Genomic DNA, 14,895 nt, shown 5'->3' on the forward strand with positions numbered 1-14,895 from the left:
TCCACTTGTAGCTTCCAAGGAGGGAGAAAGATACAGCTGATTGGATACCCTGGTATGGCCAAGGTTCCAGTTATTCAGATCTGGCCGAGTCTACCTGGAAAGGAAGAGGCCAGGGCTCCAACAGAGGGTTGGGATGGTGGGGCTTCTCTCCCAATTCTAAGGAGAGAGGAAGGTGTAGTTTGTGGGGGCAGGAAGTGGCTGGCTGCAGGGCTAACGAGAACTGCAGAAAGGAGCATTTCAGAGGAGGGACAGGGCAGCATAGAGGAGAGACCCATGGAGTCAGAGTCAAAAGTCAGACCCCATGGAAATGCTACAGAATGGGAGAACTTGGCTTTGGGAGAGAACCCTAGAAAAACAGCCCATGTGGAGAAGTATGACTGCTCGAAAGGGTCCTAACTGTGGGGGAAGACTCTGAGGCCCACGAGAGCCAAGGAAGTGAAGCCCCTTAAATGAAAGCAGCTGGGACACCATTCTCCAAGAATGGGAATGGGAAGTAGATCCCAAAACCTTTTAGATCGCTTTTATCAGAGAGACAGAAGAGGAAGCACTGAGTGAAGGGAGTCACTGATGGAGGTGAAACTGAACAGACCGGGCCTAGTATGATGGGCCTGGCCCAGAAGTCTGCCACTGTGGAAAAGGGACATCAATCCTCGGACAAGCCAAGTGGTACCCAACCTGAGCCAGGAGGAGGGATCACTGAAGACAGACAGGCAGGCTAGGCCTGGCAGGGCTTCGGCTCTGCCCTGCAGGGAAACCATGACACAGTGTCTTGGGCCCCAAGCTAACCACCCTGTCGCTAAATCCAGACTTCTGCGATACCAGTTACCTTGCATCTGGCCATAGCCTCAGCTGGCTTTTTGGACCCTGTGTCATGGCTTCAGGGGGTCTTTGGGATGAAAGGAATAGACTGAGCTCACTCTGGGCCTGAGTGTTATAGGGTGCAGGGCCTGGGAAGCCAGGAAAAGATGGCAAAAGCCACTTGTGGTAGATCTTCAAGGGGAAGGGGACTCTTGAGGACTTGGGGTCCTGTTGTCTCTTCCCACATCCAGGATCTTCCTTCCACTACTTCCCATGGCAGAGGAAGTTGACCTAGATTAGTGGTGTTCCTTAAAGACAGGGACACAAAAGGAAGCAATGGTGGAGGCAGCCTGGGATCTCAGCTGCCTCTTTGCTGCCTCCCTGGTCTTAGGGCTACTGCTGGGTCCATCCAGCCAGACTCTAAGCTCCTTTCCAGCCCACGCCCATGCTGTGGTTTGCTAGCATAGCTTGAGAAGACTTAACCCACCAGTGGAAGAACTCATTACTCACGAATATTTTCAAATACTAACTCATTTCAACCTCATAGTAATGTGCAAGAGATATTATCGTCTGAGAGGTTAAAGATACTTAACTGGATGGTTAGTTTCCTTGGGTAGTGACCATGTTTTATCGCCAGTGCCTGGCATATGAAGGGTGCTCAAACAGTGGGGAGGGAATGAAGAAATGGACCTGTCCCAGGTCACCTGGTAATGAGAGGTGGCGCTGGCAGGGAGCTTCAGTCACCCACTCAAAACCGGTGCCCTCTCCAGCCCGTCCCCATTCCCTTCTATTCAGGATGCCAGAGGCCAGGGATGCCCGGAGAACTGAAATCTGGAGGTGGGGAGAGAGCTGGCTGCTGCGATGACTCAGGATACGTGAAAGGACCCGGACTCTCTGGACACCCTGAGGTGTATTTAGGGAAAAGCGTCCTCGAGTTTACTCGGCTTAGAGATGCGAGACCTGGAGGGAGCTCGGCGCGACAAGGAAAAAAACTGAATTCGCATCCAGCTGCCGCTCCCTGGCTGGTACCATGGGCCCCAGGACAGAGAAGGGCTGACCCGAGGTCTGGAGGGGCCGGCGGCCCCCATCGGTGCGCAGCCCCGATGGCCTCGCAGCGCCCTCTGGTGCACAGCCCGGACGCCTTCACTGCGGCCCGGCCGGCTCCCAGGACCGGGGCGGGATTCGGGGGTGCGGGAGGCGGAGCCGAGTGGGAGGGGTAGTCTCCGAGAAACTCGCGGCCTTCGGCGGCTTCCCCGCCCGGGAAATGAGCCGGGGTCGGGAGGCGGCAAACAGGAAGTCGGGCTGTAACAAAGAGCGCGGGGGGCGGGGAGCCTGGGACCTCCGGGGCGCCCGGCGGCTGCGGCAGGTGGAGGGCTGACCGGGTCAGCGCGCCGCACCTGCCTCTTCCGCCTCGCTCAAGGCTCGGTACCCAACGTGATCCGGCCGGGCCACGGGGCTGAACTGTGCGCCTTGGGCGCGAGGTAGGGCGCGGCCAACTAGGGAAGGCTGCTAGGACCTCGCAGGCGCATCCTATCCCCGGGAAGGGACAGTCACAGTTCCCTAAGTGAATCACTTCCATCCCTTTCCCGGAATACATCAGACCACGTGGGGGCGGAGGGCTGGGTCCACAGATCCTGGGGACCCACGCGGAGAGGAGGGGAGAGGCCTGCGGGTCCCCGTCGTGGGTGGAGCATCCATACGACCTACGTTTGGTGGCCTTGTCTAGCCTGGATTGGGGGGAGGTAGGAGACACTGTCCTTTTTTCCTACACCCTAGCCAGTTGACTGTGGCCCTGAGGCAGCAGAGGGGACCCCAGTTGAGCAAGCAGGATAAAGGCATTCCTTCCTTCTTTACAGCCTCTCTGTGACTCACCTCCCCACAGTGATATCCAGGTGGTTCCCAGCCAGTGGGCCCTGGAAAAGCAGCTGTCTTCAGAGCTGGATGGAGGTCACGGTGGGGTCAGACTTACCCTGTAGGCAGTACACACTGCCTACAGGCTGTTAAGTGCTGAACTCTGACTTCTCTTGTGAAATACCCATACGGATTACACGTGGGCATTTGCTAAGCCATGGAAAACACTTCAGTGAGTCTAGAGCTATCACCTGGCCTTGTTTCTGCCATGCCTGGGACCTCACCTGTGCACCTGGACACTGTCAGAAAAGTCTTGGGGACCTTACCTATGAGAAGGGGCTGGACCCTCAGGGAGTGACCTCCTGGAAATCCTGGGGAGAGGAGGGCTTCAACTATGTCCTGTTCACACCCAAGTGCCTTGTCCAGCTTCTGCCATGTCACTAGTGGTGGAGCCTGGCATGAGCCACAGGTTGGAGCTGCCCAGACCAAGTCCACACATGAATCCCATTCTCTGTCTAGGGTATTAGAGCCGATGAGTGTGTTTCGCCAGCCAGCTCCTCTCCAGGGCTCTTCCCTGAGAGGCTGGCTGCGCGTGCAGTCCAGCACGGCCTGGTGCCATGGACGTGCAGGCCTGCGGGTGTCCTACCTGTCCCCACATGGGAGCCTCGTCATCTCGCCTTCGTGTCCCAACCCAGTTCCCCCCACCCCCCCAGGGCCCGGGAGCTGCTTTCCTGTTTCATTTTGGGCAGGAAGAGTGAGGTCGTGTTGTTCTTCCCCCTGCTGCCGGCTCAGGCTGTGGGAACAGTTCCCTGAATGCTTTCCTGTTTGATACCCTGTGTGTGCAGCAAGGGGAACAGGGAGGAATGAGCAAGACGTGGAGCCCGTGTGTGCAGGGAGTGTGATGAGCCTAGGTCTCTGGCTTCCATGTCTCTGCGATAAGCACCCAGATCAGGGGCGGGCAAGCTGTGTGTCAGGGAGAAAGAGGAAAAAGGTGGCAAGTAGCACTGCATATCTGGACTCCACTGGGAGCATCTGGTGAGTCTATTTTGCCTTACTGTGGACAGGCTGAGAGCTGGGAGCTTCCACTCAGCTTTTTGTCAATGGCTTTTTTTTTTTTTCCTTTTCATCATTTGCTCTCCATGGGTTATGTCTGTGGCTGTAGAGAGAGGACTGTGGCAGCTTAGGACCATCTTTCACCTTAGAGGAAGCAAGGCATGAAGCTGAGACTGGAAACTCCCTCATTAGTGCCTCGGCCAGAGAAACCTGGACACAGGGAAGGCCATCGCCCCCTCCTCCCCTCCCTTCCATCTTCAATAAACTCGGGCAGCTCTGGGCAAACCAGGTACCCAGCTGCAAGGAGAACAAACCCAAGGCAAATCCCCTGCTCTGAAGACCAGTGCCCTACTGGGGCTGAAAAGAGAGTAGGGTGCCAGCCCATCTAAAATTGGCAGGAGGAAGGACCCAGGTATCATCATGGTTCAGAGACGCCATTCTCCAACAAGAGAATCTTTTGAAAAGAGGAAAACAGGCATGATTGTCCCCATCTCCCAAATTTCTGTATCCCCCAAGTTGACTCAGGAGCCCACAAGCTTTGTCAGACTTGAGGAGAGAAAAGGGGGGTAGATTCAGGCCAGGGGGCGTATCCCCCAAGGAATGGTGGGAGCAGAAGGGGAATGGGGAGCCACAGCCAGCCTCCAACTATGAGGCAGGGAAGGCTGGCCGAGGCTGAGGACTAGATGGGCGAGGCCAGGCTCCCCAAGGACTGGAAGTGGACAAGAGCCTGGAGCACAGAGGCCAAGCCCAAGTGCATGCACAGGTCCCAGGGGTCCTTGTGGAACAGCTGGCATCAATATGAGAAGGGGCGTCAGAGAGGACAGGGAGAGGATTCCTACGCAGCCATCACAAAGACAGAACCCAAGAAGTAATAAATTCCTGTACACATCTGTTCCATATTATAAATACACATTATATACAAAATAATGTTATAAAATGTAGAAAGGTCAGTGCTTCAGATTCTTAAATTATCGAAATACTAGACTCCAAAATAAACTACAAAAAACAAACAAAATAAAAACTCATATTATTGATTTCTGAAGATCAGCTGGGGGCAGTAGTGGGCATGGGCAGAGCCCAGGCTCAGGGCCATAGGAATGGGCCTAGGTGATGACAACACCCCATTTCTCTCTCACTGGAATTTCCAACATCACTGCCCTGAGCTCCCCACTTAGGCCTGGCACCCCTGGCTGGCCCTCTACCTGTCTGCTCACAGGAGCCCAGAGATACCCAAGGCTGCAGGCTGTGGAAGCCAGGTAAGGCTTACCAACATCCTTGCCCAGAGGGCCTGGGCGAGGAGAGGCTGGGTTGTGTCATGAGCAAGACCCACATGCAGTAGTTGGAGGCCTGGGGCAGAAAGTGCTCCTCCTGCTTTGGGCGCTTACCTCACCTGCAGGGCAACTCCTGCCAAGAGCCGCACCCAGTGGTTTCCTCACCCACAGATGGCCCTGCCCTTACTGGCCTCCTCTCTCCTCTCTGATTTGGACCCAGCTGTCAATGTGGAGCCTGGGCCAAAGGCACTTTTGGAAACACAGATGCCAGTGGAGGCCACAGCAGCTCCAGGCCCCACAGGGCCATGGCCACTTCCTCTGGAAAATAGGCCAGAGCCCCAAAAGAACCCTCTGAAGGCCACCGCTGGCAAGGCAGGTCCAAGTGGCACCTCTCCTCTCCTCTGTTTCCCTGGCTGGTGTGGCGGCCAATCTGATGCCAGATAGACACCCGAAAGTGTGGAAGGTACTGCATCTCTTGGCAAGTTCACAGTCTGTCCAGTTCATGCCATTCCCTCTTCCTCCTGAGAGCAGCACGTTGCATATTAAAAATGTCCCATCCAGGATGCAATGTAAACAATGCAGAAGGAAGGTCTAGCTGCTGGGCAAAGCTGGGATGTCCTGGGAGCTCCTGCCTTATACCTGGGGAGCATGTGGAGAGTAGGTTAGTGGGTTACCTTGGGGTACAAGCCCCCCCTCCATGGCTGCCCTGGGCCTTCCTGGGAGAAGATAATGGGGCAGGTGGGATGAAGGGAAAGTAGGGCAGCCCTCCCCGGTCGTCAGCCCACACACACACGCCTGGGAGTCTGTGCTCATAAGGTGCGCCAGGGGACAAAGCCAGGGAGAAGGGGCAGGAGGGGCACAAGGTGACCATGGTCACCCACCAGCAGCTGGGAAGCAGTGCCTGGGAGCTGGCCAGGTGCCACAGCCGCCCAGCCCGGCACTAACACAGCAGGAAGAGACCAGGTCCGGCTCACCAGCACAGCTCCTGTTTCACACCCTCTGCGGCAACAAGGCCAGCAGGGACCCGAGAGCCAATGAACTTGGCCTGCCCAGGAAGGGTCCTGACCCACCTCAGAGTGGCCCCTGGGGCCAAGAGTAACCAGGCCACTTTCCCATTCCCGAAAGGTAGGAGGGGACATGCTGGGAGGGCAGGTGAGCCCAGCACTCACCTCTGTGGCAATGATACATTCGTTTCTCTCCTCTGATATCAAACACACAGACTGGTACACAGAGTCCCTGGGGGAGCATATCGCTGATATCCGACACTCTGGCTTTTCACTGAGGGAACACAAGACAGGTCGCTGAGGGAGGGATGGGGAGAGGGCTGGGGGAGGGTGGGATCACTAACTGGACCCTGGAGAGCCAAAGGGCACTGGCACAAGTGGCTCTGGGGGAGACGCAGGGACTGGGGATGCCCAGTGCTAGCCTGGGCGGCAGTTAGGAATAGGTCCCTAAGAGAGCCATAGGACCCCACCCTTCCCAGAGGGTCTCAGGCCTGGCAAATCCAGCATTACCATTAGAGGCAAGCCATGCCGTGGAATGGCATAGTGTGGACACTTGACATTTGTGAATGAATGAATGAGGGACAAAAAAAAAAAAACCCTGGCAGAAATCCTATTGGAAGATCAGTAGCAAAACCTCACTTGCTTAAAAGCAGTAGCTTGCCCGGGGGCAGCCCCGGCAGTAGCACACGGGTCTGTGGCCCGGCCCTGGGCCTCCGGGTGCTGCTCACCTGTGTAACCGCAGTGGCGCCTTCTCCCCTAAGGTCTTGTCGCTGTGGGAATACTTCCCCAGCAGGGCCCCCCGCCCCAGGGGCCCTGGGGCCAGATTATAGTCCAATGTGTGGTTCTGCTGTTTGCCACAGTTGGACTTGTCCAGGCCACAGTCCACTTCTAGCTCCTTCTTCTGGTTTGTGTTCTTGAGCTGGGCAGCGGGGATGAGGTTGTCCTTCTGGAAGTCCGACACGTTGTTCATAGCCTCCCTGCTGCCGTCGTCCGGCCGCCGAAGCCGCAGCTGCCGCACAGCCACTGCCACCATGCCCAGCAGCACCAACACCACCACCAGCCCCACACCCAGGGAGACAGCCACCCAGGGGAAGCTGGGTGGCATGCTCGCAGGGAATTTGCAGCGGCTGCCCACAAAGCCATAGGGGCAGTTGCAGACGTAATTTTCCGGGGAGAGGCCAGTGTAGCAGGTGGCCCCATTGAAGCAGGGTCCCGAGGCACAGGCGTCACTGGGCGTCCGCACCTCACAACGACGGCCAGAGAAGCCAGCAGGGCAGGTGCACACAAGCCCATTCTCCAGGTCATGGCAGGTGCCGCCATGGGCACAAGGGTTGCGGGCACAGTCGCTGATGTGGAGTTCACAGTGGGTGCCTGTGAATCCAGGACGGCAGCGGCATATGCGGTTTGGACCTCGATTCAGGCACTGGCCCCCTGTGGGTACACACAGGGCACAAGTCAGCAATGGCCTGGGAACTCCTCTGGTGCAGAGGGTGAGTGCTCCATCCCAGGAACAAGCTCAGGTCCTTAAACTCAGGTCCTTACGCCTCCATGAATGCAGCCAGCATTTACCGGTCCCACTACAAAGCGCACTGCACGAAGAGTCAGGAGACCTGGCGTTGAGGTGACCCTGGTCACTACGCCTCTGTGGGCTCATGTATAAAAATTACTAGCATCGCACAGAGCTTTACAGTAGAATCAGACAGATTTGCTTGGGTTTGAATCTCAGCTGTCTCTAGCTGGGGATTTGACACCTGTTGCTTTACCTTATTTCTAAGCCTCAGTTTCCTCATTTGTTAAATTGGAGTACAATGCTATCCCCTCCATAGGAGATCTCTGAGGGTTAGAGGAAATGATGCATGAGGGCAGGAGCACATACAGTAAATGCTCAAATAAATGTAATTATCATTGTTTCATTTAATCTTTGAAACCACATGCAAGACAGCGGACACGTATATTTCCCATTCAGTGATAAAGAAACTGGTTCCAAGGGAGTTAACTAAGTGATTAGCCAGAGAGCAGACGCCTTCTCAGCCCTTCTAACCCCTCTCCAACCCCTGAGGCTCCTCTCTTGCATGGTGCTGTTCGCCTGCCTCAAGGTGGGTCACCAGGAGGCCAAGGAGACGAAGACAACCAGCATGGTTTGCATCCCAAAAGATGCTGAACATTCTAGATGCCTTGTGCCATACCAGGCTCCACATGGCCGTGGGGCAATGCGAGGCCTTCAGGAGCAGAGCTCTGACCGCACCAGCCTCCCTCAAGGAGGGACACAAGGCCTCCAACGTCCCTCTCTCCAGCCCAGGACGTCCTGGGGAGGGTCAGAGGCCACCACAGCAGCTCATAGCTCTGACATGGGAATAGGAATGGGAGCCACAGAGGGGGCACCCACTGCCAACCTGCTCCTCTTTCAGAGCCACGCAGCTGATCAAGCAAGCTCTTCACCATCCAGAATAGATGGGGACCCATCGCATCCTGCCCAGAGTTACAGGCAAGGCCTCTCTCCTCTCCTGACCTCCCTCTCCAGAAGGCTCTCTTGTCCCCAGGGCTGTTATACCAGGTTAGTAAGGCAACAAGACGCACCATTGGCACATGGGTTACTGGTACACCTGTCCACTTTCTTCTCGCAGTTAGAGCCAGTGAAGTTGGGGGGGCATTCGCAAGCATAGCTGGCCCCCTGGTTGCGCTCATGGCAGGATCCCCCATTGAAGCAAGGGGAGTCGGCACAGCTCAAGGTGCTATGTTCGCAGTGTGTGCCATAGTAGCCTGGGGGACACAGGCAGTGGTAGCCATCCTCTTTGTCCTGGAGAGAGACCAGAAAGGGGCCAAAGTCAGACCCTGGGTGGCAGGATTGCATGGCTGGGGGTTAGGCCCCAACCACCCACAATGCTTGCCCATGGCTGCATATCCATGGGCCACCTGGGGTGGGGACAATAAGACACCATCTAACCAGATCTCTGCCTGCCTTTGCTGGTCTGGACCTCACCTTACAGCTGCCTCCATTGCGACAGGGGTTGCTGTCACACTCGCTGAGCTTCAGCTCACAGTCCACACCAGTGTAGCCGGGGCGACAAGTGCAGGTGTAGCTCCGCTGCCCACTGTTGGAGCACGTTGCCCCATTCTTGCATGGGGAGTGGTGGGTGCAATAGTTGAGGTCTGCAGAGACAGGAACCAACCAGCTGAGCAGAGCGAGAATTGTCCCCATCTTCAGACTCCTTGTAGTGCAAGTTCACTGCCCATGTTTGGCCCAGACGCCTCAACACAGTCCTCCAGGCCCAACACCCTTCCTCCTCCCCCAGTGAAATCATGTATATGAAGCACCTTGAATCACATCTGACCAGTGCAGCAAATCAAAGTTGAAAAATACAGATGAACAACTAACTGCCTGCCCGGGAAGCTCACAAACACAGGCAGGCAGGGTAGAATGAAGGTAAGGAAGAGGAGTGGATGGCAAAGCTACGTGTTGAGAAGGAAGTCAGAAAAGGCTTCGTGGAAGAGGGGCAGCTGAGTAACCCTGGAAGGAGGGATAACACTTTAACAGGAAGAAATGGTAGAGAGGAGGTGAGAGCCACTATAGGTAGGGACCAGGTATTTTGAAAAGGGGAATTCGTTATGAGGGCATTTCAAAGTATAAATATTTGTTTCCTTATTTGGGAAGGACAGGGAGGGAAAACCAGACAGAGCAAATATAGGGACTGTGAGGGCTGTGTTTGCATATGATGAGTAGATGACTGTGTCACCTGGGAGCAAATGTGGGCAGAGGAAAGAGAATGGGCAGGGACCAGGTGTGTGTGTGGGGGGAGGGGAGAAAGCAACACACAAGCACAAAGAATACAGGGGCTGAATTCCAAGCCCCTTGTTGCCAGCGAGTCAGAGCCTAGGCAAGTTCTTTCTATCCTGGCAAGCCCCTGCCCACCCTATCCAGGCTTGTGCTGGTGTTTCCATGGCAGCAGCCACTCCATTTGACCCTGAAAATGGGAGGCACATGCTGCAGCTGGCTCCCAGAATGAAGGAGATAAAAGCGCCCTCCCCCACACTGGGGGCTGGCAGACCCCGGTATAGCCAGGAGAGTGACCAGCCTCGTCAAACACCAGGAAGACACAGTGTGGACTCAGGCAGCTGCCTGGCAAGTGCAACTAGGAATGAACAGGGAGGCTGTTTCTGTCCACATGGAGAAGTCAGTTAGATGTCACTCCACCCAGAGGCCTAGCTCACACAGCCTCTAGGCAGCTGGTGGGCACACCCCACCAGACAGCTGTTTAGGGGAGAGCTGCTCAAACAGCCCCGGCAGGTAAGCAAACACTTAGGGGGTTAATAGGTAACTGAGGTAGAAAGAGGAACTGAGCTCGGCATCCCTCTCTCTTTGGCTTTACTGGAATTTATAATATGAGTGCAATCTCCAGGCTGCCAACTTGTCACCCTCCTGGCTTCTGCAGCCACCCTGCCTCCCCAGCACCTGAGGAAGAAGGACCCACCATCGTATTCTAGGCTAGTTGTAAAGACCCTTGAAAGTCCCAAGCTCCTTGAAGGATAATGGGAAAGCCTGCTCAGTAGTCACCAAGTAAGAAGGGTACAGGTGATAATTCTGGCTCCCACTCCTTGCTCATCTCTCCCATCCCCTTTGCAGCCTCTTTCCCCTGACTCACCTTGGTCACAGAATAGGCCTCCCCAGCCCTCATCACAGGTACATTGCCAGGGGGTACTGCAGGTGCCATGGCGACAGCCATTGTGGGGGATGCATTCATTGCATAGGCGGCCCTGCCAGCCTGGACGGCAGCTGTGGAACAAGAGAGGCTGAGGGTGAGCTGAGGGCCTGGCTAGGGGATGAGCCCCCTACCACTTCCGGTCCCTTACTTACATGCACTCTGCTGGCTTGCTGCAGTAGCCATTCTGTTCATGACAACCAGAAAGACAAACAGCTGAGGAAAGAAAACAGGGCTGAGTGAGGCTGGGAAACCAACAACTCTGAAGCCCTATTTGTCCTCTCTTGGCCCTGGGGGTGGCCCCCGCTCTCCTGGGTTCACTTCCCACTCCTGGCCTCCCAGAGGAGCCATGGGTGTCTTAAAGGAAAATAGAGGCACAAGGAAGGAGAATCCAGGCTAAATGGAATGCAATAACAGGGTCCTTGTGGGCTTTGGCACAATGGGGAGGGGCACCAAGGAAACAGGTCTGAGCCCAAACTGTCTTAAGCATCTCCAGCTGTTCCTAAGGCCCAGCCAGTGGGCAGCCCAGACATGCGCTGTGAGGGAAGCAGGCTGTGGTGAGAAGATGCCACCTTTGCCACTTTTTCTTTTTTTTTGCTTTTGCTCAGGGCCCACCACCACCACCCCCATCAACCCCAAGGCAGACGGAAGGAGGGAGCTTGGCTGCTTACGCTGTTCGCAGTACTCCCCAGTCCAGCCGGGCAGGCAGGACAGGCTGCCATCTGGCTGGCACACGTAGTGGCCGAAGTGGTCATTGCGCTTCTTGCACAGGCGTGAGCAGCTGTCCCCATAGTAGTTGTCACTGCAGATGACCCGGTAAGAATAGCGCAGTCTTGTTGGGAGAGGGCCGGTCTGCTCATCCAGTAACCAGTTCTGGCCCACAGCTAGGGAGCCCTGGATGGTGATCTTGCTGATGAGTGCGTTCGGTGGCATGGCCTCTGAAGGGGCAGAGGGCCAGGTCAAGGAAAGGCAGCGAATCCCGGAGGGTGCCAACAACTGATGGATCAAACCAGTTGTTCAGATTACCCCCTGCCAGCAAGCACAGGCCAGAGGAACCCAAGGGTCCCATTGCTTAGCTTCCCTGTGTGTGTGCATCTGCAAGTGGCCTGATATCATTCAAAAGGGGGACAATAGAAGGATGTTAAGATATCCCAGAGTTCTGGAGGCAGATAGGCAGGGGAAAGAGGAAAAGAGGTCAAAATGGAAAAAAACACACCAAAAACACAGAATAAAAAAATGAAAAAAAGAACAGCTCTCTATGCTGGGGAAGACCCCGGGAGCAAGGGGTCCTCTGGTGCCCATTCAGGGGTTCTGCCCTCAGAGATGGGTAATGCTTTTCTTTTTCCTTTTCAAAGTGAGAATTGTTGTGCTGCTGAAATATCCTTTTCCTCTGTGTCAGAACAACATCCCAAAGCCATTATTCCCTTTCCAAAGGAGCGGAATTCGCGAAAGGTGTAAAATACAGGAAGGGGCCCGTCAGCGGCGCTGGCAGCTTCGGCCTTTTCTCACCGCCGTGCTCCCCACGTTCCCACGCCAAAAATAACCCGCAGGAAACGCAATTGTGCTCAGAGTCCAGGCAGCGGGCGGAATCCGAGCGTCCAGCGCGGGGCGCAGCTCCGGGCCCAACTACGCGTCCTGCACCCCACCCCCCACCCCGCACTTCCCCCGCCTATTATTTATTACGGGTTAACTCTTTCGGCGCTGAGCTGTGTCGCCCCCCTGTGGCGGTGGAGAGAGCTACTCACCTGGCCGCAGGTCGTCTCCCGGCGCGTGCCAAGCTTCGATGATGAGTGAGAAGGTACCCTGGGAAGCGAAAGGAGGGGGCGGGGGAAGACAGAGATAGAGAGATGATCAGGGGGGAGGTGGGGATGCCTTGCGGCAGCCTGTTTAATTAATCTAATTGCAGGATACAGTTACTGCGCCCGGGTCAACACAACGAGTCTGCGTGCAGCATCGCGCGCGAGCAGGGAAGGCGAAAGGAGAACCCCGGGTAGACGAGGGTTGAAGGATGGGGGAATGTACGCGAGAGCCATCCGGAGGTGGGGGACGCGCCGGGGTGGTAGGTGATGAAAATAGTATCCCAAGAGCTGAGAGAAGAAAGGGCGTAGAACTGGGAAGAGGGAGACTGGTGAGAGCCTTTCCGAGGATGAGGTCCCTCTCATGAGAGAGTCGGAAAGAAAGGATCGGAAGAGATCCTTTTTTGTTTTGTTTTGTTTTGTTTTGCTGTTTTGTTTTGGAGCGAGGAAGTCTGGGGAGAAGGCTTTGGTCCCAGGGAGCCGCCTTCTCTCGGCTTTCGTGACCTCCCAATGCGCCCAGGCTGTGCTCACCGGCCAGGTGAAATTGAAAGGCAATTGGAGAGGGTTGCGTCCCCCGCCGCTACTGTCGTCCCCGACCGCGAAGGAGTTGGTGCCCAACACAGGTGTGGAGACGCTGCCGAAGGTGCAGGGCCCGGGTGAGACGACCGCCTGGAAGTGCTTAAGGCAGACGCGAAAGAAGGTCCGGCAGCCGGATTCGCACGGCCGCCCGCTGGCCAGTACACCGCGCTCGTTGGCAAACTCCTGCAGATGCAGCTGGAAGACTCCGGAGCCCGTCGCGCGCTATTGCACAGGGACGAGGGAAGGAGGGAGGGGAGCCGTCAGCTCGGCGAACGCGGGGTTCAGGCCCAGAGAGCGGCGGGAGGGGCGGAGGGGGCGCGGGACATTACCTGCTGCCAAAGTGCCACCAGCAACAGTAGCGCCCAAACAGAGGCGCTACGGGACGCGGCTGCCATTCCCTGGAGCGTCGCTCTCTCCACCCGCCCGCCCTGAAGCTGGCTCAGTTCGGGACGCCGCTTCGCCGTGTGTCCACCCGCCGGAGGAGTCTCTGAAAAGCCAGGCGCCGCTCGTGGCTTTCCTCCCGCTTCGCCTTCTCGCTAGCTCCACTCAAATTGCCGTGGTAGGTAATCCAGGTGAGGGCGGCTGGGCGGCGGCCGCGCTTAGGAAGTGTCCTCGGGCTAATCCTGGGACTGCAAGCCGGCTAGTGCCTGGGTACAGTGCACTGGAGGCGGCTTGAGCTGCGGCTCTTGGCCTCGTGTTCTCAGCCTGCGCTCAGCGCCGCTACTGAAACCTGCGCGCTCGGGAGCCTTCCTTATATATATTGGCTCCTGTCCTCGCTGCCTGTCACTCAGACTCATGGTCACTCTCCCCTCCCCTCCCGGCCTCTAGCTGCTACAGCCCTAGCGTCGCCGGGAGGGGGCCTCCGCCCCGCCATCCCCCCTCCCCGCCAACCAGTCAGGCACAGGTCCCCGCCCCTCAGTGCTGCTTTCAGCCCCTGGGTCCCCCAGCTCTGCGCGTGCCGAGATGACCAGTTCTCCGCAATCGTGGGGTTTCGCGCGGAGACCAGGGCAGCAGGAGAATAGGAGGGGCGGGGCAGGGGGGATGGGGCGGGAGGTGAACGAGTGGTTCCGGGATGGTCGTGGGGGTGGAGACACTGGGGAGTCCCCGTGGGCGGTGCGTCCATAGCCAGCGCTTGTTACCTGCAGCCCTCGAGCAGGTAAAAAGAACTTATGTCCGGAAAGCGAAACCAGCGCCAAAGGACTCGGATCTTCTTCACAGAGCTTCGCGAACCCTAGCCTGGTCGGCCCTCAACCTGTGAACGCCCACCCACCACGCGTCTCCGGCGCCGCAGGGAAGCCAGCGGACGCATTAATCTCTCTGTAGCCACTGGGGGCAAGGAGAGGGGCCAAGCGTCTAGGACTGAGGGGCTCCCTCCCTCCACCTGGTGGGCGTCTCCCGCCCTGGTTGCAGGGGGCGTGTCCAGCGCGTGCCTGCTCCCTTCTGCACCCCGCCAGAGCTCTGCGAGTGCCAGCCCCAAGACGCGTGGTCGCGGAGATGGGGAAAGAGGGCGTGGTCCCCGAGGTAGGAGAGGAGGGGAGCGTCAGCTGTATGGTGATGAGGGTCACCTCCAGCGCTTCCCCTCACCTGGGTTCAGCTTCTGCTCCAGAGCCCACCATCTATCCCCAACCCAGCAGCCTCAAGTCCCCTCCTTCGTTGGGGCAGGGAGGAACTCTCCAGGCTCCAGAGTTGGCTCAAGCCACTGGAGAGTCAAGGTGAAGGGCTGAGGCCGGGCACACCTGGGTCCCCTCCTCATAGAGGGAGATGTAGAGTAGAACTGGATGCGCACGGACTCATTTGAGTTTCTTGCGGTTTCACCCGTCTCGCCTTCGCGGCTCCTCCGGTGGCC

General features: G+C 56.9%; 1 protein-coding gene across 1 annotated transcript; it reads right to left on the bottom strand.

The window, feature by feature from the left end:
* Positions 1-4,710: 4,710 nt before the first annotated feature.
* Positions 4,711-13,774, bottom strand: DLL4 (delta like canonical Notch ligand 4). Its single transcript, XM_019725458.2, has 11 exons — positions 13,379-13,774; positions 13,002-13,271; positions 12,420-12,477; positions 11,346-11,612; positions 10,830-10,890; positions 10,618-10,748; positions 8,958-9,127; positions 8,555-8,774; positions 6,706-7,408; positions 6,143-6,251; positions 4,711-5,612 (listed from the first exon to the last, which is right to left on the bottom strand). Exons 1-11 carry the CDS (start codon positions 13,442-13,444, stop codon positions 5,607-5,609), a joined length of 2,061 nt encoding a protein of 686 aa, XP_019581017.1. The 5' UTR covers positions 13,445-13,774; the 3' UTR covers positions 4,711-5,606.
* Between the last annotated feature and the right edge of the window lie 1,121 nt (positions 13,775-14,895).

The sequence above is a fragment of the Rhinolophus sinicus genome, linkage group LG03 (genome assembly GCF_036562045.2).
Source record: "Rhinolophus sinicus isolate RSC01 linkage group LG03, ASM3656204v1, whole genome shotgun sequence".
Classification (NCBI taxonomy): domain Eukaryota; kingdom Metazoa; phylum Chordata; class Mammalia; order Chiroptera; family Rhinolophidae; genus Rhinolophus; species Rhinolophus sinicus.